The sequence below is a fragment of the Sceloporus undulatus genome, chromosome 7 (genome assembly GCF_019175285.1).
Source record: "Sceloporus undulatus isolate JIND9_A2432 ecotype Alabama chromosome 7, SceUnd_v1.1, whole genome shotgun sequence".
Lineage (NCBI taxonomy): Eukaryota > Metazoa > Chordata > Lepidosauria > Squamata > Phrynosomatidae > Sceloporus > Sceloporus undulatus.
In genome coordinates, this window is record NC_056528.1 from 45037828 (window position 1) to 45062231 (window position 24404).

Genomic DNA, 24404 nt, shown 5'->3' on the forward strand with positions numbered 1-24404 from the left:
CACACACTCACACACACACACACGTAGAACCGGGCATTGCTAATTTGTTGCAAGGGAAGGTCATGGTAACATTAAAACCAAGCAGGAATGTAGAGAGGAAACAGAGAGGAATGTAGAGAGGGCACGTTGTATCGCGATTGTTAATGTGCATGAGCTGGCTCTCCAGCTGTTTACTGGGCTGTCATGACGTGACCTCCTCTTTCACCCCGGAAGCGTTTAAGGTCGCAACCCATGCAGGGCACCACTGAGCATGTGCGAGGCGGCCGATACGAATCGGCCAATCCTCATGTTGAGCACCGGTGTGACAAAACATTCTGCATTGAATGCACTTCGCGCGAATGCGGATTGGCCAATTTGAATCCTGCCAATGCGGAAGGACTCCCAGGTATGACAGTACATTGCGTTATGACGCGAATTCGAATCGCCCAGTGCAGAAGACCCCCAGTTCCACACTCATCTGATAAGGGCTATAGAGTTGGAAGAGACCACTAGGGCCATCCAGTCCAACCCCCTGCCATGCAGGAAATCCAAATCAAAGCATCCCTGACAGATGGCCGTCCAGCCTCTGTTTAAAGACCTCCAAGGAAGGAGACTCTATCACCCTCCGAGGGAGTGCATTCCATTGTCGAACAGCCCTAACTGTCAGGAAGTTCCTCCTAATGTTCAGGTGGAATCTCTTTTCCTGCAGCTTGCATCCATTGTTCCGGGTCCTGTTCTCTGGAGCAGCAGAAAACAAGCTTGCTCCCTCTTCAATATGACATCCCTTCAAATATTTAAACAGGGCGATCATATCACCTCTTAACCTTCTTTTCTCCAGGCTAAACATCCCCAGCTCCCTAAGTCGTTCCTCATAGGGCATGGTTTCCAGACCCTTCACCATTTTTGTCGCCCTCCTTTGGACACGCTCCAGTTTCTCAATGTCCTTTCTGAATTGTGGCGCCCAGAACTGGACACAATATTCTAGGTGGGGCCTGACCAAAGCAGAATACAGTGGCACTATTACTTCTCTTGATCTAGACACTATACTTCTATTGATGCAGCCTAAAATAGCATTGGCCTTTTTAGCTGCCGCATCACACTGTTCACTCATGTTCAACTTGTGGTCTACTTGGACTCCTAGATCCCTTTCACACGTAGTTTCATTCAGCCAGGTGTCACCCATCCTATATCTGTGCATTTTATTTTTCCGCCCTAAGTGCAATACCTTACATTTCTCCGTGTTGAATTTCATTTTGTTAGCTTTGGCCCAGCTTTCTAGTCTACTCAGGTCATTTTGAATCTAGATCCTGTCCTCTGGGGTATTAGCTATTCCCCCTAATTTGGTGTCATCTGCAAATTTGATAAGTATGCTCCCAATTCTGTCATCCAGGTCATTGATAAAGATGTTGAATAGCACTGGGCCCAGGACAGAGCCCTGTGGGACCCCACTGGTCACTTCTCTCCAGGATGAAAAGGAGCCATTGTTGAGCACCCTTTGGGTTCGGCCGGTCAACCAATTATAGATCCATGTAACAGTTCCTTTGTCTAGCCCACATTTTACAAGCTTGTTTGTGAGAATGTCATGGGGAACTTTGTCAAAGGCCTTACTGAAATCAAGATATACTATATCCACAGCATTCCCTTCATCTACCAAGCTGGTAATTTTATCAAAGAAAGAGATTAGGTTTGTCTGGCATGACTTGTTTCTCTGAAACCCATGTTGACTTTTTGTAATTATGGCATTGCCTTCTAGATGTTCACAGACTCTCTGTTTAATGATCTGCTCCAGAATCTTTCCTAGTACTGATGTCAGACTAACTGGACGATAATTGTTGGGATCCTCTTTTTTCCCCTTTTTGAAGATGGGGACAACGTTTGCCCTCCGCCAGTCTGCTGGGATCTCTCCTGTTTTGCAGGAGTTTTCAAAGATTATTGCCAATGGCTCCGATATTACATTTGCCAGTTCTTTTAATACCCTTGGATGGAGTTCATCTGGTCCCGGAGACTTAAATTCATTTAGATTAATAAGGTGTTCCTCTACTATCTCTTTACTTATTCTGTGCTGAAATTCCCCTATTCTGTCCTCTGCTCCATTATCCTCAGGTTGAGCACCCTTTGCCTTTTCTGAGAAGACTGAGGCAAAGAAGGTGTTGAGTAATTCTGCCTTTTCTCTGTCTTCTGTTAGCATTTTGCCATCTTCTCCACGGAGTGGCCCTACCGTTTCCTTCTTCTTCCTTTTGCTCTGGACATATCCAAAAAAGCCCTTTTTATTGTTCTTAACCTCTCTAGCAAGCCTGAGTTCATTCTGCGCTTTAGCTTTTCTGACTTTACCCCTACACATGCCTGCTATTTCTTTGAATTCCCTTTTTGTGATTTCCCCCTTTTTCCATTTCTTATACATGTTCCGTTTCAAACTCAGCTCAGTTGAAAGTTCCTTAGTCATCCATCCTGGTTTCTTGAGACACCTCCCGTTTTTCTTTCTCACTGGAACTGTTTGAAATTGTGCCTTCAGTATCTCCCTTTTGAGAAAGTCCCATCCGTCCTGAACTCCTTTATCTTTTAGTATTTCTGACCATGGAATCGCCCTCAATACTTCTCTAAGTTTACTGAAATCCGCTCTCCTAAAGTCTAGGATGCGTGTCTGACTATGCCTGGCTTCTCCTTTCCACTGTATTACAAACTCCAGGAGAACATGGTCACTTCCACCTAATGATCCCACCACTTGCACCCCATTAACCAAGTCATCCTTGTTGGTTAGGATCAGATCTAAAATAGCTGACCCCCTTGTTGCCTCTTCCACCTTTTGGACCATGAAATTGTCTTCCAGGCAAGTGAGGAATTTGCTAGGCCTTGAGGATTTTGCTGAGTTTGAGTTCCAACAAATATCAGGATAGTTGAAGTCGCCCATCACTACTACATCTCTCTTTTCTGACTGTGTGGTCATCTGTTCTAGAAAGATATCATCCAATTCCTCAGTCTGACTTGGGGGTCTGTAGTAGACTCCCACTGTAACATCCTTGTTCTTTCCCTCCCCTTTAATTTTTACCCAGATGCTCTCCACCTGGCTTCCATGATTGATGTCCTGGATCTCTTCACTGGTGTAAATATCTCTGACATATAGTGCTATTCCTCCTCCTTTCTTGTTTGACCTATTTTTCTTAAAAAGCTTATACCCCTCTATTTCCACATTCCAATCATGAGACTCATCCCACCAGGTTTCAGTGATGCCTACTATATCATATTTGCTTTGTTGTACTAGGAGTTCGAGTTCATCTTGCTTATTTCCCATGCTCTGTGCATTAGTGTAGAGACATCGCAGACCATGGTTCCCTTTTACTTGCTACCTGTGCAAGTTCTTTTGCCTCCCACTGTTGGGTCCTTGCACTTTTTTCTTGTTTCCTCTATGTCAGTTTGACTATTTTCGCCATCCCTTTCGCCTTCCTTAATATTGTCTCCCTTCCCCTCGGAACTCAGTTTAAAGCCCTCCTGATCAAGTTCTTGAGACTGTTGGCAAAAACATTTCTTCCAACTGGCGTGAGATGCAACCCGTCTGTTGCAAGAAGTCCCTCCTCATGGAACCGCAGCCCATGATCGAAGAATCCAAATCCTTCTCGGCGGCACCATCTGCGAAGCCAGTTGTTCACATCCGCTATTTTCCTCTCCCTTCCTGGACCATGCCCTTCACATGTTTTAAATTGCTTTTATCTTTTTAAAAGTATCTTCCACCTGATTTAATATTGTGAATATGTTTAATTCCACTTTAATGTCCACTTTTTGTATGTTTTTTAAATTGGAAGCTTCTTTGATTCCCCATTTTGTGAGAAAGGCAGGATCCTAATAATAGTAATCACTGGGGTTTGTGAAGTCGAAGGCTTTCATGGTTGGCATCCATAGATTTTTGTGGGTTTTTCGGGCTCTGTGGCCATGTTCTAAAAGAGTTTCTTTCACCAGCATCTGTGGCTGGCATCTTCAGAGAATGCTTGCCTGGAAAAAGTTGGGTGTATATATACTGGGGTTTGGTTTTTCCATGGATGCTGAAGTGGTATAAATACAGTGGTGTAGTAAAATGGTGTCCCTTATATATATAAGAGAGAGAGAGAGAAAGAGAGAGAGATCCACGTTGCAGACCCTCAATTCATTAAGCGATCTTCCATCAGCCATTTTTTCCTCAGATGAACTGCATCACAAGGTTATTGTGAGGATTAAGTGGAGAAGGAGGAGAGCTGCTTCAGCGGAAGATAGTTGGGACAGAAATGTAATTGATACATAAAAATAATACAGTGGACCCTTGTTAGACGCTGGGGTTTGGTTCTAAGATCCCTCGTGGATAACAAAATCCATGGATGCTCAAGTCTCATTAAATATAATGACATAGCAAAATGGTGTCCTTTTTAAAAATGGAAAAGCAAGGTTTGATATTTGAAATTTATACTTTTTTTTAACATTTTCAAACCGTGGATGCTTGAATCCATGTATAAAAAATCTGTGTATAAGAAGGGACGACTGTAAATGCAGATTGTCATCAGGCAGCTCATTTATTGTTAGATATCTGATGAATCCTTCACTTTGTTCTCCCCCCCCTTTAATTTTTACATAAGTAATACTATTTAAAAAATACTGTGCCCTAAAAAATACTATGCCTGATTATTTTGTGGAATACTGCCAAGGGAGCGTGTATGTATTTCAAGGGATAAAACATCTAGCATTAAAGAAATGTGGTCTTTCCACGTCTGTCTTTGCAGCTTGCATTTCCACTACTGCGTCTGCCACTGTGTCTGCATTTGTAATAAATACAATCACTCATGAGATGTGCTCTAAGTATTTTTTTTCCTGATTTGATAATTTGACATGATTTGGCTGATCTCATTTCACGGGGTGCCTGCTTAGGTTTGTCAAGCCAACAATGGAGGAGTAAGCTCTAGATGGCTTAACAGTTGGGAAGTGAACCATAACAAAATTCATGCTTTTTTGCACATGTCTTCTATGCACTTAATGGGGATGAGGGAAGCATACACTCCCTGCATCCTATCAACCCAGTGCCTAGCTGTGTCTTCATCATCTCGAGACATTTCTCCACCTCATTTTGGTATTGCTATTAAGCTTTCAGCTTTGTATGCAAAAATCTAGATTAAAAAAATAATCAATTAATTTTCCTGTCTTAATTTTCTATGCAGTTTTATTGTAGGCCTTGTTCAGTTCAGCCCATCTTCCTAAATCTTAGGCTGGCATGTTAAAAAAAATTTAAGAGGCGTATGAGAAATGCTCCATGCCAAGCAAAATAAATAAATAATGGACCTGTTTTCAATTAGCTGACAATGCAAAGCATGCCCACTTATCTGATTAAAAATCAATATTGTTCCTTTCTAGTCTTTTCAGCAGTTCACATTCATTTCAAAATTACAGGCTCCACTTTGCTTTTATCTGTTTTACAGGGCGCCCAAGTGGTGTGATCTAGCCAAGTATCCTCTGATGTCTTCAGCAAATACTGTCTGCGGGAGGTGATTTAAAATATTAATAACATGCTGTTTTTCTCTAATTGGAATTAATCTGGACAACCTTTGCATATTATCACAAACTGAATTCTCATCGCACTTTTGATTTAAGAAAAAAAGCAAAACTGGAGTGAGCCGATGAATAAATATCACACTCTTTGTTGATTTTATCAGATGTAACAATACATAAGAAAGTGATATTCTGGGAAGGCTCTCTTGTTTGCAAGCAAAATTTGCAGCCCGGCATTATTTATCACTTTACAAAGGACAGAGTGGCCAAAAAAATCCCAGAGATAAATGTATTAATTGCATGATTAATTCATTGCAGAGAACACAAGTGTGCTTGGGCAGATTTGACAAGGCAGCAGGAAGGCATTAATTTTGTAAGGCAAAGCCTGTTTGCTAAAAGCAAACAGGAGGAATAACCCAATGGAACAACTAGGCAGTCTGCATGGGAGTGACCACCCACTACTGTGTAACCTTTGGTGGAAAACAGATATAGGTCCAAGGTTGGATTATGAACGCTTGAGCCCTGAAACAGTTCCAAAAACAGGTCTCCCTTGGAAAACATGAGTGAACAGCCCTGCTGGAGGGCTGTTTTTGTGCTGTGTTGGATTGGATTTGGTGGTATTGAGTCAACATGATCCACCCTCCAACCTACCCACCCTGTTCAGCAGTGAATCTATTTTTCCTCTTTTCTTGTTATTATAACTGAGGTTTCTTTTACACTTCACAATTATAGCATTTTGATACCACTTCAACTGCCATGCCTCCATCATGTCGGCCTCATTCCCACTTACAAATAAATTGGTGTGCGATCTGAAGCAATGGATCGATTCGACATCAGATCGTGGTTTATACTACACTCGCCCTGATCATATTTATTGTCATTTTCTGGCATCACCTGTGGTTCCCATTCATGAATGAATCGATTCAAAATGATTTGGTTCCAGCCAGCCAAAGGGGAAATTTGAATCGATTCCGATCCGCTTGTGGCTCACACTTGTGCGGAATCGATTTTTCGAAAAAGAAGTGGAAAATATCAGCATCAGAAAGACGCAGGTTAAATGGGTCTGGAGCATGGGCTCCCTATCGGAATCGCTTCAGCAATTCGGATTAAGTGGGAACCGGGGTCGTTTGAACTGGTTCAAACCGATTTGCGATCCGGGTTAAAAGGTAGTGGGAATGAGGCCGTAGAAGCCTGGGGTTTGCAGTTTTGTGAAGCACTAGAGCTGTTTGGGAAAGAATTCTCCTCTACTGATCTAAATCATGCTCTTTCCTCTTGATGTCTGGGAAAAAGAGTAAAATGGAAATACTAATTTAGATAAAGAAAATAGGGGAAGCAGGTGCGTGAGGATTTAAAAAACGCTATCACCACTCGGAGCAGTAGATCCCAGAGAAGAGATCCTCGGCTGCCCTCTGCATGCATTTATTTCTTGGTGGTTGGACAGAGACAGTTATTACCTGTACATTGTATGTTTCTTCCAAAGAGATAATGGGCTCTTTCACATTGCAAGATTCATAGAATCATAGAGTTGGAAGAGGCCATAAGGACCACCCAAGGCTTTTAAATGCTGTGCAGTTCAGATGATAATAATAATAATAATAATAATAATAATAATAATAATAATAATTTATACCCCGCTCTTCAGCCAAAAGGCTATCAGAGCAGCTTACAAATTGCTAATTAGACATGTCAAGGATTGTATACAGTTTTAAATACATTTAAACATATTTACTGTATAATATTTTTCACTTTTTAAATTATTTTATTGTTTTTAAGATTTTATTACACTCAAACCTCTATAGCCATGTTTTTTTTAAAAAAATCTTTTGTATAAAGAATATTACATGCATATATTGCACATTACTTTAGTAGCTGGAGGGAAAAGAGGACAGGATTCCTTTCCGTACCTTGATGAGTTGTGTAGAAGAGAAAACTTTAGCAGGTATACCTTGCATGACAAGCCACTTTTGCTGAAATGCTTTCATCTACACAACTATTAAATATGCAATAGCGCTATCCTTATTTTTCATTTTAACACCCTAATTCTGCCATGCCATGTCAGAGAGATGGAAAAAAGGAGCTTTAATGAAAAGGATCCAAAATAACCAAAGTTAAGCCCCCGTTTTTTCAAAGCCTTTTGCATATGAGGAGGAAGCCTTTTGTTATATGCTTGTACCAACTCCAGAGAAATGAGGCTTAGCAGCCATTGCTCTCTTATTTTGTGGCTGGTGTCCTTAGCATCATATTGTCCTGATTTCAAAGCCTCAGACAAACTACACAGTCACATCCCATCCTTCCACAGGAACTACAACATAGTTACAGGGAAGATGAAATGGCAATTTCCTTTCATCCTTTTTCTCTGTACATAACACAATACAATTACTCTTCTGTACAAAATACCCATGCACCTTACCTATTCATTTCTTCCAGGCAGTCTGTTGCAAAGAAGAAACTCTTAATTTTGGGATGACAAGCTTTGAAAGCACTGCAAGGGAAGCAGAAAGAAGCAAAGGGAGACATTATAAGTAAAGAAAACATCAAATACTTTAGATTTTGACAGCAAGTTACCCAGTTATGCTAACATGCCAAGAACCCTGTGGCAAGTTCCTCCTGAATTTAATGTGGAATTCTTTTCCAAATCATGATTGGAATTTTTTATCTTCAGGAATCTGGAATTCGTAGCTTCAAGGCAGGATGGACAGCTCTAGGGATGAAGGGATTACACTGCCTTCCACAACAAAGGCCACAACCAAAGTTGCATTGCTGGATTTGCTGCCGTGGCAGCGGCGGCAAATTTCCTCTCCTAAAGGAGAAAACACATCTGATTTTTTTGAGCTAAAATGCCTTCCACAAGGTTTCCAGAAGCATAAAGTAACTTGAAAACAAGCTATAAGCAACCTGCATACCCTGTTTTGAAGACATATGGTATGGTGGCAAATTTAGAAATGGTAGCAAATGCAAACTGGAATGGGAGAAAAGTACATGTGGCCTGTGGGCTACAGGTTACCCACCTTAACCCAAGGGCTGCAAAAGGTATACAGTATTACTGTTAATATTATTACTTGTTGATGTTGCAGCAGGCAGGTTTGCTTTCAGTACACAATCCCAAAAGACGGAAGCTCATACACTAAAAGGTCTGCCTTTTTCAACCAAGATAAAATGCCTGATCTCAAAATGACAAAATACACAGCTAGAGCCAGCATGGCATGGGGGTTTGATTCTAGTGGCTATGACTCTGGAGACCAGAGATCGATTCTTGGTCCAACCATGAGATCCACTGGGTGACTTTGGGCAAATCACATGCTCTCAGCCTCTGGGGATGGCAATGGCAAAGCCCCTCTGAATGAATCTTGTCAAGGAAACCCCTTGATAGGGTCATGGCCTTAGGGTTGCCATAAGTCGGAAACTACTTGAAGGCACATAACAACAATATTTTTTTGCTTTATCTGTAAATTGTGCAATTACTGAAGGAAACTTTTGGTGCCCAGAGGAAAGAGGCCTTCAATACCAGACCTTCCTCTTTATCTGCAGAACCCTCTCTTTCTCTTCAGCAGGTGAAGCCCAGAGAGGTCCACCACATTCAATAGATCCTCAGCCTCCTTCTCTGGAAGATCAAAATTGCTTTTTTTTTTAAATCTAAAAATTAAATTAAGGACGCTTGCTGACCCATGAAACCAATATTTAGTATACTTTTTTCTTATTCTGTGGAATTATTGTGTTGGATAAAAGCTCACTCTGTGGTATGTTTTGTGTGTGCCTGGCTGGAGGTCCAGGATGTGCAACTGCCTCACAGTTGGGTTGTTTTTGTGTTTTCTGTATCAGTCTCTTATTCAACTCCTTAGGAGGGTGTTCAAAGAGCCATTTTCTCCATTTTCATTAGAAACTCGGACCAGGTCACAGATGAACAAATATGCAATACCCCTCAATGTGTGACCTTTTAGGAAACGAACTGGAAACCCTTTCAAAGCCAGCCCTTGCTGCTCACTTTCTTTGGTACAATAGCTCTCCGACAGCATTTGCCGATAGGAACAAAAAGACCAAAAAACAACGTCTGAATCTTTGGTTCTTGTTGGTGAGTAAGTTGAAGAATTGTTAACCACAGAAATGGCTCAGTAGGAGAGCACAAGCAAGAACTGTGTGGATGAGTATCCCAGGAGGCAATAAAAATGATTCAAATAAATCACTTCTACCCCTCTATCTTCATTTCTGTGTGATTTTGTATCTGAATATCAGACACTTTGCCAATAGTCTTTGTGCATTTACAAGTAATGGGGATTTTTGAAGCAGTCTGCATACCATATTGGTGCAATTCATAGGAGCAAACAGCACCTAGCTGATGTTTCACTCTGTCCTTCAATGCTAGTCAAGGAAAGGCAGAACCAAGGAATCCCAATCTTGCTATTATGTCTTTTAGTCATTACAGAAACCTTTGTCTCTCATATTTTTCTTCTGCACCAGATCTCTGTATGTTCCATGAATTTTTGCTCTCACACAGTGGACCTACCTGAGTGCTTCTGATGACACAAATGCTACATATCATGCGCACAGAAGTCAATGTGGCTCTTTTTCTTTTTTTAAATTGACTAATAAAGACTTCCTAAGGACAGTTACTGGGTTTTCTTCTTTCCTTAGCAAAGATGGGCTGAAAGGACACTATCTAGACATTGAAGAACTTCATTGTTGTATGCCTTCAAGTCATTTTTGAGTTATGGCAACTCTAAGGCGATCCTAGAGTTGCCATAACTAAATATTGCTAGTCAGACATGTCTTCTGATGATATTTCTAAAGCATGACAGTTTAGTCATCTTGGTTTTCAGAGAGTATTCAGGCCTGATTTGTACTAGGACTCATTTATTTGTCTTTTGAGGAGTCCACAGTATCCACAGAACTCCTCTACAACACGTTTCAAATGAGTTGATTTTCATTCTATCAGCGTTCTTCACTGTATGTTTTTAATTGCAAATTTTGGACCATTTTTGGGGGGTGTTAACTAAAGATTAACGTGAGAATGGAATGGAACAGAGTTATGCGTGAACATACATCAAAATGACAACCACTGGAAATAGACTGATCCATCCATCCCCAAAGGCAACAGAAGAAAGGGCAAATCTTGAAAGGAATAGGACTCCTCAAAAGTGTCCACAAGATGGCAGACGTTAGTTATTGACTGTAGTTCTGCTGCTGCCAAGTGAATGAAGGAGCCATCACTTGGAAGATGGTTGGACCCTTGTTCTAAACTCTCCCCTTGTTCCATATGCCTTTTCTTGGATTTGTCTCCCAGCTCCCAGGACTGAACCACAAATAAAGAAACCCTGCCAAGAACACACATTTAATTAATCTTATGAATGTAAAATGATATTGCAATGTTAATGTGCTCTCATTTGATGGTTCTAGGTTAGAAATGGGGTCCAGATCTCCAAATCCCATCAGCCTTCAACACTGGCTTTGCTACTGGAAGTTGTATTCCAGCTCTCATCCCTGTTCTAGGATTTCTTTGAGCAAATTATCCTCAGTTTGAAAAGTTTCAAAACAACAACAACAACAACAACAACAACTAGGTACTTATAGTTACAAAATTTCAAAAGCAACATTTTGCTATTCTGATCTTGAATTATTACTTTTAATTACTTTAACAATCCCTGAAGCCTTACTGAAAGCAGATAGTTGTGAAGTCCTTATAAATACTGTATGTCCTCCTGTTGGTCTGGCACTGTTCATGTTATGCTGCACTGTCTGCATTGTAAAGATATTTATTCTTAGTTTATAAATCTGATTTTGAAAAAGTTCCCAGACAGATCCGCTAGCTTTTATATCCTGCCCCTTTCTTCTTTCAGATCCTTCCAAAGAATCTGTGTTTAAGGTTGCAAAGCTTTGTATAGGAGCAAGTTGGCTGACTCTCATCATGGTTCACCCTAATCTTGGGGAATGAAATTTGGCAGGGGTTTGGAAGCTGGTCATTGAACTGATACCTATGTATACAGGTTGAGTCTCCCTTATCCAAAATCCTGAAATCCAAAATACTCCAAAATTGCTTACTGATGGTTCAGTGTAGAAAAATTTTGTTTCATGCACAAAATTATTAAAAATATTATGTATCAAATTACCTTCAAGTTATGTGTTTAAGGTGTATGTGAAACACTGAATTTCGTGTTTTGACTTGGGTCCCATTTGTAAGACATCTCAGTATGCATTTTAAAATCTGATAAAAATGCCAAATCCAAAACACTTCTGGTCCCAAGAATTTCAGAGAAGGAATATTCAACCTGTATATATACACTGAATGACGGTGAGAGAGGGTTTCCCTCCACCTAAAATCGGGAGCCCAGTTGCCAATCTGGTGTCTTGAATGAATCCATCTCATTTTCCAGACAAGCAGCTCCTGTACTCTGTGGCTGGTGAACTATCAGTCCATCAAGGAACAAAGAACCAAAGAGTGCCTGCTGTTTTTAAATTACATTAAATCCCACAATTAAATTAGAAATGATCAGTTTGGTGGAAATGAAAATGAAGTGGCTTTTTTTTCCAGTGAGAAAAGGGTTCTGTTTGTAATAACGAAATAATGCCAATAATATAGTTGTTATGTCGAGAGGGAAAAGGCCAAGTGACCTAGAAGGAAATGCTGGGAAGCTGTCACTGCTGCTCTGCTCAGCATTTGCTCCTTAAAGCGGTTGCTTCGCTCTGCCAGCGGCTCAGGAAATCTCTTCCATTTCAGATGCTTTGTGATGGCAGGATTTACTGTACATTTCATTCAGTCAGAACCAGGCACCTCATTTCTAAGTCAGACATAGTGACAGGGATCTTCTCACCAGTGGCTATGGCGGAGTAAGGTAAGGGGTGTGTGGTGTTAGCAGGTCCATGGAACGGGGATGGTTAGACGTGTAAAGACCCATCTGTCCCTATGCCTGATCCCAGGGACTGATCCCAGTTGGGACCTGAGTCAGGACAGGCTTGGTCCATACTATCCTGGCACATCTGCTCAGGGCCCAAAAAGAACTAGAACTTTCAGGTATAGAGACTTTTCCCCTTTCTGGATAAGTCCTCAGTTTGACCGCCATTACAAGGCACTCAAAGTCCATTGGCCAAGGTGTCTACCTCACTGCTTAATGGTGGTGCTGGCTTTGGGCCACTGCGTTGCACACCATGTGTCAAAATAGTCACCTTGGGGAGGCCACAAAACTTAACATACCATTATAACCACCATACTTTCCCAGTCTGTGAGCTCTCACTCCCCCATTTCCAGTCTGTTTCACCACATACTTACTGTTTCCTCCTGCATTCGATAGCTCTGTCTATCCTGAACTCTGGCAAACTGATGAAGCCTTCTGCTTTCTCATCCTGCCGTGAAACAAAGAGGAAATGCAACTGACAAAGAGCAAAAGGTTGAGATCCCGCTCAGTCTTTTCATTATAAATGCTGACTTTCCAAATCCCTGAGCAAGCTATGGTTAATCCCAGTTCTGTTTGTAGATGACCTTTAAATAGGAGCATTCCTACTAAAAAGAAGGCCAGCTTGGACCTATTAATAACTGAGGGCTGTTGAGAAATTTCCATGGTGCGCTCTTTTCACGTTTGTGTGAGGAATATGTCTTTTGTAGCTGATTTTACATTATTATCTTCTTCTTTTTTATAGTAAAAGTCCTATCCTAGACTACAATCAAAGCCAGAGTTAAAAGCACTTAAGGCATAAACCTATAGATTGGAGCCACGGCTGCAATGTGAGGATGAATTTCCAATGCCTTTTTGAAAGAATGCTGGTAAATGCAGAAATCAGAGAAATGTCAGTATGGGAGAAAGCTGCTCAGGAACCTTTGACCTCTTGTGAAGCTGAATTGCACTCAATGGTTTTGTGAACATTTTCAGCACAAATAAAAAGGGTTCCTGTCTTCTGGTGATTTCTTTTCCTTTTAATGATCATTTTGCAAGTGCTCATGTATTCAGCAGATATTGCCCTTACTCTGAATTGCCATAATTTGTAGCAGATACAATTTCCTGACCTCTCACTGTTGTATCATCACAACAGTCCAGAGAAATACACTAGATAGATGAGAAGTACCTGTCCCAAGAGGACCCAGTGGACTTCATAGCTGAATGGAGGTTTCAACCGAAATCCACCTAATCCTATGACCCGGAACCAACCACTATAATGGGATGGTGTTTTATAGGCTATCTCGACCCTTGCAGTGCTGGAATATGGCCTAGAAGTCCTCCAGGTGCACTGCCCTAAGCTTTACTTCTTCTAGGATACTGGAGATGGGGTGAGACAAAATTCCAATATTATTTTAGATCACTACACAGACAACCAGCATTCCCAGTACAGGATTGCATGCAGTAAATTAGAAGCTTTTAACGTCCTTGTGGCAGAATGTGGGTGGATAGAAAAGCCAAGCCAACTAACTGTAGGAAGTGCAAGGTGGAAAAATTACACCCAGTGCCTTGACCAACAACGTGAAGACATCACCCAGACCTACTAGCATCCAGTCCATCTTCATAAGCTTCTTTGCTCCAGTATAGCTCCACAGTGCTGCAGCACTCCATTATAGCCTTAGTAAAAAACCCTGAATTGCCAACTAGCATTTTAAACTGTGCTGTTAAGGAAGGCTACACAACCAATAATTGCTACAAATGCAAGCCTGCCTGCCAGTTCTGTGTGCTGCAACTACTCTGGGAGGTTATCCAATTATCCCGCATTATCTTTTCTTGACCATGAGTTTTTCCTCACATCTTGTTTGTGCACCTTGTTGCGTAAAGCAAATGCTCACACCTTGGAGTGCTATTGCTACTGCTATTGCCCGGTTTAATTGGGGAACACTTCAGACTGCCATGGTGGCATGAGCTGAAAGGGAGGATAACTCAACCATCTTTGTTGAGTGACAACACAAGGAGACTGTCTTCTTAGCTAACAAGTAGCTGGCATGAAACCAGAGCGTTGAGGATGAGGTTCTGAAATTGAAACAAATCTCTCCTCGCTCACCTCCGATTTTACTCAGCCATTGATTTACAAATACCAACCTCACACTGTGAACTGGTGTTTTATTGTAGCAAAGGACTTTTTCACACAAGGCAGTAAATCGTAATTGGAGCAGGATAACTGAGTCTTTGGCTGGGCATTATCTCATGATGTTGGCCCTTGTTGGACATGATCACACCAGCCCCTTTCTTGCTGCAGTCACACAAGTAAAATAAAATGGTAGCATTTTGCTGGTAGAGCAGCCATCATTGCACCTCTTCCCATTTGCGTGATCAGGGCTGCTGGCCCCATTGCACTCTCTTCTTGTCCTCTCCCTGAACCCCATCTCCTTCTCTCTCTTATGTCCTACCTAGCAAGTCTTTAGGGTTTTAATTCCCCCCCCCCCAATTTTTCCCAAGCAATTCCACAGCAATGCAATGCAAGCTTTAAATATATATATATATTTAAACTTCAGTTGAGGCCACAAAGTTCTGAAATTGCATGAAATAGTGGTGGTGGTGGGGAGAAAAATAATAGCAAGGGGGAGGTGGGAAAGTGGAAAAGAGGGGACACTGACACTATGTGACTGGCAACTGCACAATTGTCCAGGAATGACTTTTTGCACTTGAGGCATTGCGTGATTACGAGGTTATTCTTGGATTTCTTCCATGAATGAAAGAGGATGGATGGAGGACAGGATAGCTATGAGTGAGAGATGGCATCATGCGATCAGGATTGCCAAAGCCCTTCTCAGGGAAATCACAGTTTAAAAGCTGTCTGCAATAATCTCATTTGTTCTCCTTGGCTTACACCCATGTTTCCCCATCACTACTTTAATGTATACAATTTTTCTCCTTTGCAAAAAGGTAACATGGCAATATGGAGTGTAAGGTACGTTTTTGTCCTTCTGATAGTGGTAGGTACTCACATTCTGGTTTGTGTACCAATACAGGGAAGAATCCTTCAGCACAAACCAGTACTTTTTCCACTTCTGAGTGAAGTAACCTTTGGCATCTTTTTTCTTCCACAACCAACCCTCGCAATCTCCATGCCCCAAATCTTTGCAGGAGATCCGCCGCCGGCTGCTGTTGTTCAGTGAGCCTCCTTGAAAGGAAACGGCAATAAGAGAAACTCAGAGGGGGATAGGATATAGTATTACATTTTCTCTCCTCTACTGAAAGATGGTTCTTAAATGGATACACAGCCTGCTATCTGAGCCTTTTGAATATGAATACAGGGGGGATCATGCAGCAATTCCTGGATCCTTTGGCCATTTGCTGTTGTTAACTGCCTCCAAGTCGACTTCAGACTAGGATGGCCATATGCCTCCAAGTTACCCTGTCCTCAGCCACCCTGCTCAGGTCTTGTAGGCTCATGGCTGTGGCTTTCCTGATTAAATCTATCCATCTGGTATGATGTCTTCCTCCAATTAGATTGAAATGAGGGTCGTTCACACTTCCATCGGGTTTTCTTGACCCGAATCGGGGGGTTGTTCACACTTGCGCTGGGGTTTTCTGACCCAAATTGGGGGGCGGGGCAGTGTAAATCCCCCTTAACCTGGGCTTTTATGCAATGAATTTTCTTGTGGTTCTTTTCAAAAGGACTTCTTTTTTTGCAGGGACTAACAATGGGAACTTGAAAAGTGATCCCATCTGATTCCTTTCTTCCTCCTCTCCCTCATCCACATCCGTTTTCACCTCCCTCCCAGCCATCTCCATTCTTGTCCTCCCAGTCACTTCCGTTTGCCACCTCCATTCTTGTCCTTCCTCCTTTCCATCTCCCTCTTCCACCTCCATTCTTGTCCTCCCTCCTGGTCACCTCTGTTCGCCACTTCCATTCTTGTCCTTCCTCCTTTCCCTCTCCCTCTGACACCTCCATTCTTGTCCTCCCTTTCAGCCACCTCCATTCACCACCTTCATTCTTGTCCTTCCTCCTCTCCCTCTCCCTCTGGCACCTCCACTCTTTCTCCCCTTCCTCCTCCCCCCCCTTCTGCCAGGATCATGGCATTTTATCCCGTTGCCAAAGTGAACGGAATCCCAGGATAAAATGCCATGGATAGAATCAATTGTGGCATTTCATGGAAATAACCCGGTTCCCACACCTGGTTATTTATCAGTCTGAATGGCCCCCCAAACAGATTTTTCCTGCTTGGCAAAAGGGACACTTTAATGATTTGACCACACTTTTATGTCTGGAACAGAACAAAAGTGCTTTGACATCATGTGGAGATAGAAAGAGAAATACACTTCTATCCACTTGCCTTAGGGTCTCCATAAGTAGGAATCTACGTGAAGGTACACAACAACAAAAGCGCAGACCCTAGCATTTCATATGATATTGCCATGAGAGTTCATGGAATGATAGTGCAATAACCGTGATGTGTAAAAGGGCCCCAGATGGGACTGTACTTTCCTTTTTGGGTTCCATTTTCAAATGGGATTGTCAAATATAGAATGGGTTTGGTCCCTGCACAAACATCAGCTCTTCTTCATTCTTGACTTCTTGGAAATTCAGGTGGAAAGAAATTCAATTGGGCACCATCATCTCAACAAAATTAGCATTCCTGCAAGTCTTTTGTGAGAAAATACATGTCTTGCCTCAAGCAATTCACACTTTTGCAAGGCATCAGAGACATCTCTGAGAACTAAAGTGTTGCGTTTTAGAATGTAAATGGCTAACACATGCATAGTAAAAATGTGTGCAGAAATCGGCTTTGGTCAATGCGGGAAAACTGTGAAAATTAAGTAAATTGTCCAAACAAATGTATAGATGTACAAAAAACATTCACAGAGGTACAGAATGAAAACACAAAGTCTCATAATGTAACAAAAAACAACAACAAAAGGATGAGAAGAAAATGAAGGTGAGATTCAGAGAATGTCCACATCATTGAGATTGAAAATTTTTCATATCTCTGCTTGATCTCTGATGATTTTGTTAGAAAATGGATGATATTATATATATTATGCTTCAGGACTGGACCTGATCTCTTTTTAAATCAAATTGGTAAAGTAGGCAGTCTATGCCTAGCTAAATTCAGGCTTTACAGACCTAATATTAAACACTTGACAGTGAAAATATCTTGTTTTTGTGATTTCAAAACATTCAGTTCAATAACCCTAAAACTGTATCCTCTCCCTCCCTTCCAAATATCCATATCACTTTTCCTTAAAAGCCCAGGGCAAATTTAATTAAAACATTAGACTGTTCACTGTGAAAAATTGAGTTTACATTGTTATATTAATTATATTTGTCCTACTGCTGTGAAGCACAGTCGAGAGTTTAGATTACGTTAAATTGGTATTCTTTCTTCTATAGCATCCCACAGCTAACATCTGAAAAGTTTCTTTCTTTTGAAATGGCATTCTGAATTCTGTCCGGTTTGAGAAGGACTTCTGATTAATGCCTTAGGCCTTCTGCTAGCTAGTCTCATGTTCAGATATTTGTCAACCATTCTGGTTCAGGTTGACTAGCAAGGCTGAGGAACTTGCCTCTCTTGGCCTAACATGAACCATTGGATTCAAATGACAAGAAAAGAGATTCCACCTAAACACTAGGAAGAGCTGTTTGAAGTAGAATAGACAGTGTTTAAGTGGAATCTTCTTTCTTGTCATTTGAATCCAATGGTTCATGTTAGGCCAAGAGAGACACTCCCCATAGAGGAGCGTTATTTAGCTTAGAAAACTGAATTTTGGAGGGACATGGACCCTGGGAATTTTGGTAGAATCCATACAGGAATTAGGAAGGTACAGAAAAATGTGCATGGTGAATAAATTATGAGGTTATAATGAATCTCGACTAGAAATGTATGGCCACACAACCACAAATGTTAAAATTTCCCCTTTAACAGAAATTTTGGTCTGTTACAGACTGCCAAAATAAAGCTGCTTTGGGTCTCTTTGGAGGTATGCTGTTTAAATGATGCATGCATCCTAAGAATCCGGAAGCTGCACCAAAGCTGCACTCCAGTGCTTAGGAATGGAGTGTGGCTTTGGCGCGACCTCCAGACTCTTAGGACCCATGCATCATTTAAATAGCATACCTCCCAAGAGACCCGAAGCAGCTTTATTTGGGCAGTCTGTAACAGGCCATAGTTAAATCAGATTTAAAAAAAAGCTTTTTAATGATAAGTTTGCAATTATTAGATATTATCAATTTTTCAAGACACTTACTTACCTTTGGGCCATTTTTTGCTTTTTACCCTCAGGGAAGCGTAGTGAAAAGACTGGAAGGGAAGGACAAAGGGGAAAGCACCCGTTAGTTACATGCTTGTGAGAAACTTGAACAAAAGCGTTATAGACAAAAGCCAATGATTTGTAAAAACAAACACACAAACAAAATGCGCACATGAATTCCTGTGTCCAGGCATGATTCTTCCCATTGCATCCACAACTATTTATTTTTTCCCCTTAAAACACTCATGTCAGCTACTGTTTCCAGTAAGCATGATGTGCATTCCAACAATGCAATGGGCGAAGACCTGCAGCCATTTTAAATATGGTAGAAATGCCTCTGAATGCATAGTCTTGTTATAGTTACAGACGTAAGCAATACCCTAAATGAACCACTGATACTCATAGCACTAGCAGAAGGACTAGATCAACTCCTCTTATATATAACCCAAACTCAATGATCATTGGTTCACGTCCGAAATGTCCTCCAGATGTTTTGGACTTTGGATCCATAATTCCTGACTGTTGGCCAAGTTGACTGGGGCTTCAAGAACCTGAAGTCCAAAACGAATGGGCAACCAAAATTTGGGAATCACTGGTATAGAACCTGAAGTCCTTGGGTCACAACACCAGAGACCGTTCCTAAAAGTCTGACTCCCTTAAGGAACTAAGCTGCTTTACAGTGAGCCCCTCTTGCTCTACAGCACCTGTCCAAAGACATAAAGGAGCACATCAGGCAAATAAAATACCATAGGTGCGCGGATGTACTCAGTTCTAGCCTAGAGGACTGCACAGAACCTAAGAAGCTGAATGGGTCATGGGAACTGCCATACCATCATAGCCCACCACTGACTTCAACATGCACTCAGAACCTCAAGGCACAAGTAGTACCAACACAGGAGGCACCAGGGGCAGTTAACACTGCGGAATCAGATTAATCTGTATCCAAGTTGCAAGACACCTTGAAACAAGCTTGGACCCACACTGGGTCCAACACACCCTTCTTTAAAAACTTCACAGCCCAAGGAATTGGTGTGCCAGTGACTAAACAAGAAAGGATTGAAACCTTGTCCTGGCTTGGCCTGGTATTAGTTCTAGCAGGAGCAAGTTATGTACTCAAAGCTGAGTGACCACTTGTTAATACAGTGCGCCCTTACAGGGTGCCCTCTCCCGCGTAAAGTAAATTCTGCCTATGCTTGAGTCCCACTTAAATGAATGGGACTCGTGCATGTGGTGGTGGGGCAGTGCAGCGGTGCAGTGGCTACGCACTCCATGGGCGCATGCCCCATTATTCCCTATGGGATGTGCCACCCTTCTCCCCGCATGGCCTTCAGCGTATGCTGAAAGCTGCGTAAAGCGCACCCGCATATGAAGCTTTGTTACAGCATTCCTAAATCCCCCTATGTATGTCATGGGGTTCTGGTATTCAGTGGTTGTGTCTCAGAAATGAATCATTTTTCATTAAGTGGGAAATATCTCTGCATGAGTTCATAGCCAGTTTGGTTTTCCACTTTTCTTTCTATTTGAGCACAATTTTTGCAATGACAGTGTCTAGAGGAAAGCTTATTTTATTTCCCCCTGCAGTGGAAGCTTCAAGAGACTTGAAAGTCAATAAGCAGCGGTGGCCTTTCCGCAGTCATGTAAGTGCAGCCTACACAATGCTCTAAATTTCTGGAAGCGCATATGATTTCCAATAAATCAAAATCAGACAGCAAGAGAACTTCAGTGACCAAATGCAACCTCATCAACCTCCCAAGAATTAATTAACACTATTTAGATTGCAGTCTCACAAACCACATACAAAAGAAAATGGAAAGAGAAAATCAACACAGCAAGGTATTCCTGGAACAGAGATAAAAACAGTCCTGTTGGAGCTGAACAAAAATTAATTTAGTCTAGGGAGATATGTTTCTCTATAAGATACGTTTATCGGGATGGACCCTGTGATGATCCCCTCTCTGAGCCAGGCCTACAGTTTTGGCCCTTTAAGCTCTTATCACTCACCTTGCCCTTAAGATCTTAAGATCCCTCCCTGGACCTGGTTCTTGGGCTTCTAGGGGACCACTATACAGGTACTAGACAAGCAAATGTATTTATTGCTTGGTTCAGTTTGGTAATGCTGATTCTCCTCACTAATTCATATGCAAGCTGATTCTCTCTTATCTGGAATTCCAAAATCCCAAATATTCCAAAATCCAAAACTGTCCACATGTGTGGCTGAATTAGTGACACTTTTGCTTTATGATGGTTCAGTGGATGCAAACACTGTTTCATGCACAAAACTATTTAAAATACTATGTATAAAGCTGCCTTCTGGCTATATATACAAGGTATATGATATATAAATGAATTTTGTGTTTAGACCTGGGTTCCATCTCTACAAATCTGAAAAACTCTGAAATCCAAAACATTTCTGGCTCTGAGCATTTTGGACAAGGGAGATGCAACCTGTACATCTAAATCTGTATGCTGAGAGAGTAAGGTTGCCAGTGTAAAAGCTGGAGCAGGCCCTTGTACCTTTAATGACTGTGTAGAAGAGGGAATTTCAACAGGTGTTCCCTGTTACCTGGATGTGTGATGAGCCATTCTGAACAATGGAGGTCTGCAGGACAGGTGAATGGGGTGCTTTGGGATGATGCCGCTAGCTAGGAGAGGGACGTGTGGCTCACTTGCCCATGCCAAAGACCTCCTTTGCATGGAGCAACTACCTCAAGTTTAAGGTGAGTTCTAGGGGTCAGTTCCTTAGGTCGTTTGTAGCAGCATTTAGGATTTCAGCCCCAGATTTGTAAGAGTTAAGATGACAGAGGAGGGCATTTAACAAAAGGCATTAGTGCAAGACCCTGGTACATGAAATGGCAAATACTGAAATTCTATATACTGTACAGTGTATTCTTTCCTGGAAGAAAAGTCCCATTGACCTTGACTTGTGATATGTAGACATGCACAGGGATAGATGAATCAGTATTTCTAGTGTGGGTTACTTTTGTATGTATTAAGTCATGGAAAATTGACCCCTTTGTATGTCTGTGGTTTTTAAAACCACGCACACACTATGCACATAGGTGCACATATTAGGGGGAAATTTGTATGAAAATAATTTGAAATATGCTTTTTTCCATTTATTTGTTTAATTTGTTTAATTTATACCCCACCTTTCTCCCCATATTGGACTTATAGGTATACGAATACATGCATTTTGTATGTGTTTCCTAACAGTACACTTTTGTACACATCCCTCCCTATTACTATATGTAATTTTGTTCGCTATCTTCTCTAATGCCAAAGGATGAGTTTAAAATGTGGATGAAACAAAAATCTTCCCTGTCTCTAGATGGGTATAGCACTCCAGTCATAAGAGCTGGTTTTACATCACTTTTTAAATTTTATTTTAAAGCATGTAGTGTACTCAAGAGTGTAACCTAATCTGACCTATAAAGTGTCACAATTGGATACTATCCATTCTGGAAGACCCAACACAACTGTCTCAATTTTGCACAGACAGCCCCAAGGAATCTGCTGTCATTCTACATTTTGAGCTGCTTTTAAAACATCCCACTTTCCCCCTTTGTCCTCAGTTTCCTTCAGTTGCTGCAAACCGGGTTCATAGAGCAAAAGTAGTTTGCGCTCAGTTAGCTGAGCAAGCAGAAGACTCTTGCGCTTCCCTGTAAACTCAGGCAAAAGCAAATTGTTGCAGGCTCTCTTAGCTTGTGTACACAGATCAATTTTAATATCAACTAATAATTTTTTGCCATGTTGCCCACATACAGATGTTGCTTGGCTGCACATGTCCCTATTTTCATCTGTAAAATCTTGGAGGACATGCAAGAGCGCTGTTGGGAGAAGACAATCTTGCTCCCCATAGCAATTGTTGTTGTTGTTGTTCAAGTTGTTTCTAATTGATGGCCACCCTGAAGAGAACCTGGGGTCTTCTTGGCAAGATTTGTTCAGAGGAGGTTTGCCATTGCCTTCCCCTGAGGCTGAAAGCATGTGACTTGCCCAAGATCATGGCCGAGTGGTGATCGAACCCTGGTCTCCAGAGTTGTAGTCCAATATTCAAACCACTACAATTCCTCCAGCCCTGCTTTATAGATGTCAATTGTGCTGAGTAAGGAGCAGCTTTTCACTCCACTCCTTGCTCAGCTTTTACCTCTGAAAACAGGAGCTAGACTTAGTGGCTAGCAGTCTTCAAAGTATTCTCCAACCCATCTCCCCCACTTTAAACCAATGCCTTATGTTTTTTTAAAATGCAGAAAATGACACATAGCTGCTTGGTGTTATTTTAAGGCAGCGGGAGCCTTCTGTTTGGGGCAGGCCTATGTGGCATTTTTCTGGCATGGGAACCAAGCAGAAAGCCAACAAATATCATTCCACACATGTTTATCTCTCCTCTTGATTTTTTTTTTGGTTCATAAGGAATCTTTCCTGACAGTCTAGTCTGAATCAGTGATAAAAATAGTAAAAAGCGCGGGAGCTCACACAGCGTACTCAGTCTTCTATGTATCTGTCAGAGCTGCAGACCTAACTCAAGTCCTACCAAAAGAATCAGGAGCAAATCTCAACAAGATGGCACTATTAGCCTTACCTTAAGAACTGGGCACATGACTGTTCTGCTCACAACACGGCTGCTCCCAGCCACTTTGCTCTCTATGGCAATGCAGCTATCTGATTACGTGTCAGGAATTATTACCATAGTACACGTGGCTCAGTGGTTTTAAGCATGGCACTCTTGGTTGCATTTATTGCTTCATATCAGGGCTGACCTCATTTGTGCGCTGATACTCTAAAGGTCACCTCGCTGCTATTCGTAAAGGTGCATATTACCCAAGATTAATCAGATTCCTAAAGCAGAAACTCAACAAGAATATCCTCTTCTTTTTTATGGTAAATGCAAAGGAATAATAAATTTAACAAATAATCATTTGCCTGGCTCAGAGAAACTCAAATTGCTGTTAGAGGTGGCAGCCTCAGCCTGCCTGAGATTAGGACTGGTCCAGTTTTATGTTCTTGTTTGAGAGAGAAGCTACACTTGACCTAGCTCTATTTTCTGAGGATGGATCTGTATTCAGCACATCTCAAGCTCAATTGTGCACCCAATAACTACCAGTCTTCTGTGATTCCATTAATACGGTGCACCTGTGTCATACGCAGGCGCCTTTTATCGCGCTTTCAGTTTATGATGAAAGCCACCCGATGGGGTTGCAATGGCGCACATCATGCAGATCCACAGCGCAAGGATGCACTGTAATTATCATTGGGAATAATGTGTTAAACTGAGACTGAAGTGTGTTTTAAAATATTTGGAAAATATGGTCAAAACCATGTTTTTGAATGTTGCGAACCCTGATGAGAAGAAAACTGGACTGATGCGAATCTTTGCAGTTCCGGAAATTTTCTGTGCAAAAGGCAACCATCTTTTGTGAAGTCGAAGGCTTTCATGGCCGGCATCCATAGTTTTTTGTGGGCTTTTTGTGGCTATGCGGCCATGTTCTAGAAAGAGTTCCTTCCTGACTTTCGCCAGCATTGTGGCTGGCATCTTGGTGCCAGCCACAGAGCTGGCGAAACGTCAGGAAGGAACTCTTCTAGCACATGGCTGCATAGCCCAAAAAACCCACAAAAAACAACCATCTTTTCTTGCAAAGAAAGTCACATTTTACCCACAGGCAACATTTTCTGTCCACAGAAGAATAGCTTTCTGTGCAATGCCCCTTACCCTTGTGCACAGAACCTCCAACTCCAACTATGCATTTTCTGCTTAGAAATATTTTCTGTGCAGAAAATGCTGTTTTCTTCAGCCAAAAGCCAGTGTGT

The 24404-nt window shown here is 41.6% G+C and overlaps 1 protein-coding gene and 1 long non-coding RNA gene across 3 annotated transcripts in view; one reads left to right on the plus strand and one right to left on the minus strand.

The window, feature by feature from the left end:
- The window catches only part of LOC121936847, a 36776-nt gene extending 23514 nt beyond the window's left edge, over nucleotides 1-13262 (plus strand). The window contains exons 2-5 of one of the 2 annotated variants that reach the window (XR_006105037.1): nucleotides 5412-5477; nucleotides 10873-11036; nucleotides 12191-12305; nucleotides 13108-13262. This is a non-coding gene — a long non-coding RNA (uncharacterized LOC121936847). The remainder of the gene's footprint in view (nucleotides 1-5411; nucleotides 5478-10872; nucleotides 11037-12190; nucleotides 12306-13107) is intronic. The other variant, XR_006105036.1, reaches the window with a different exon arrangement.
- LOC121936846 (connector enhancer of kinase suppressor of ras 2-like) overlaps nucleotides 1-24404 on the minus strand; it is a 327954-nt gene that overhangs the window by 24170 nt on the left and 279380 nt on the right. The window contains exons 16-19 of the mRNA XM_042479498.1: nucleotides 18601-18649; nucleotides 15353-15528; nucleotides 12740-12813; nucleotides 7892-7963 (exon numbers count right to left, since the gene is read on the minus strand). Of these exons, the coding sequence (XP_042335432.1) occupies nucleotides 7892-7963; nucleotides 12740-12813; nucleotides 15353-15528; nucleotides 18601-18649 (371 nt within the window). The remainder of the gene's footprint in view (nucleotides 1-7891; nucleotides 7964-12739; nucleotides 12814-15352; nucleotides 15529-18600; nucleotides 18650-24404) is intronic.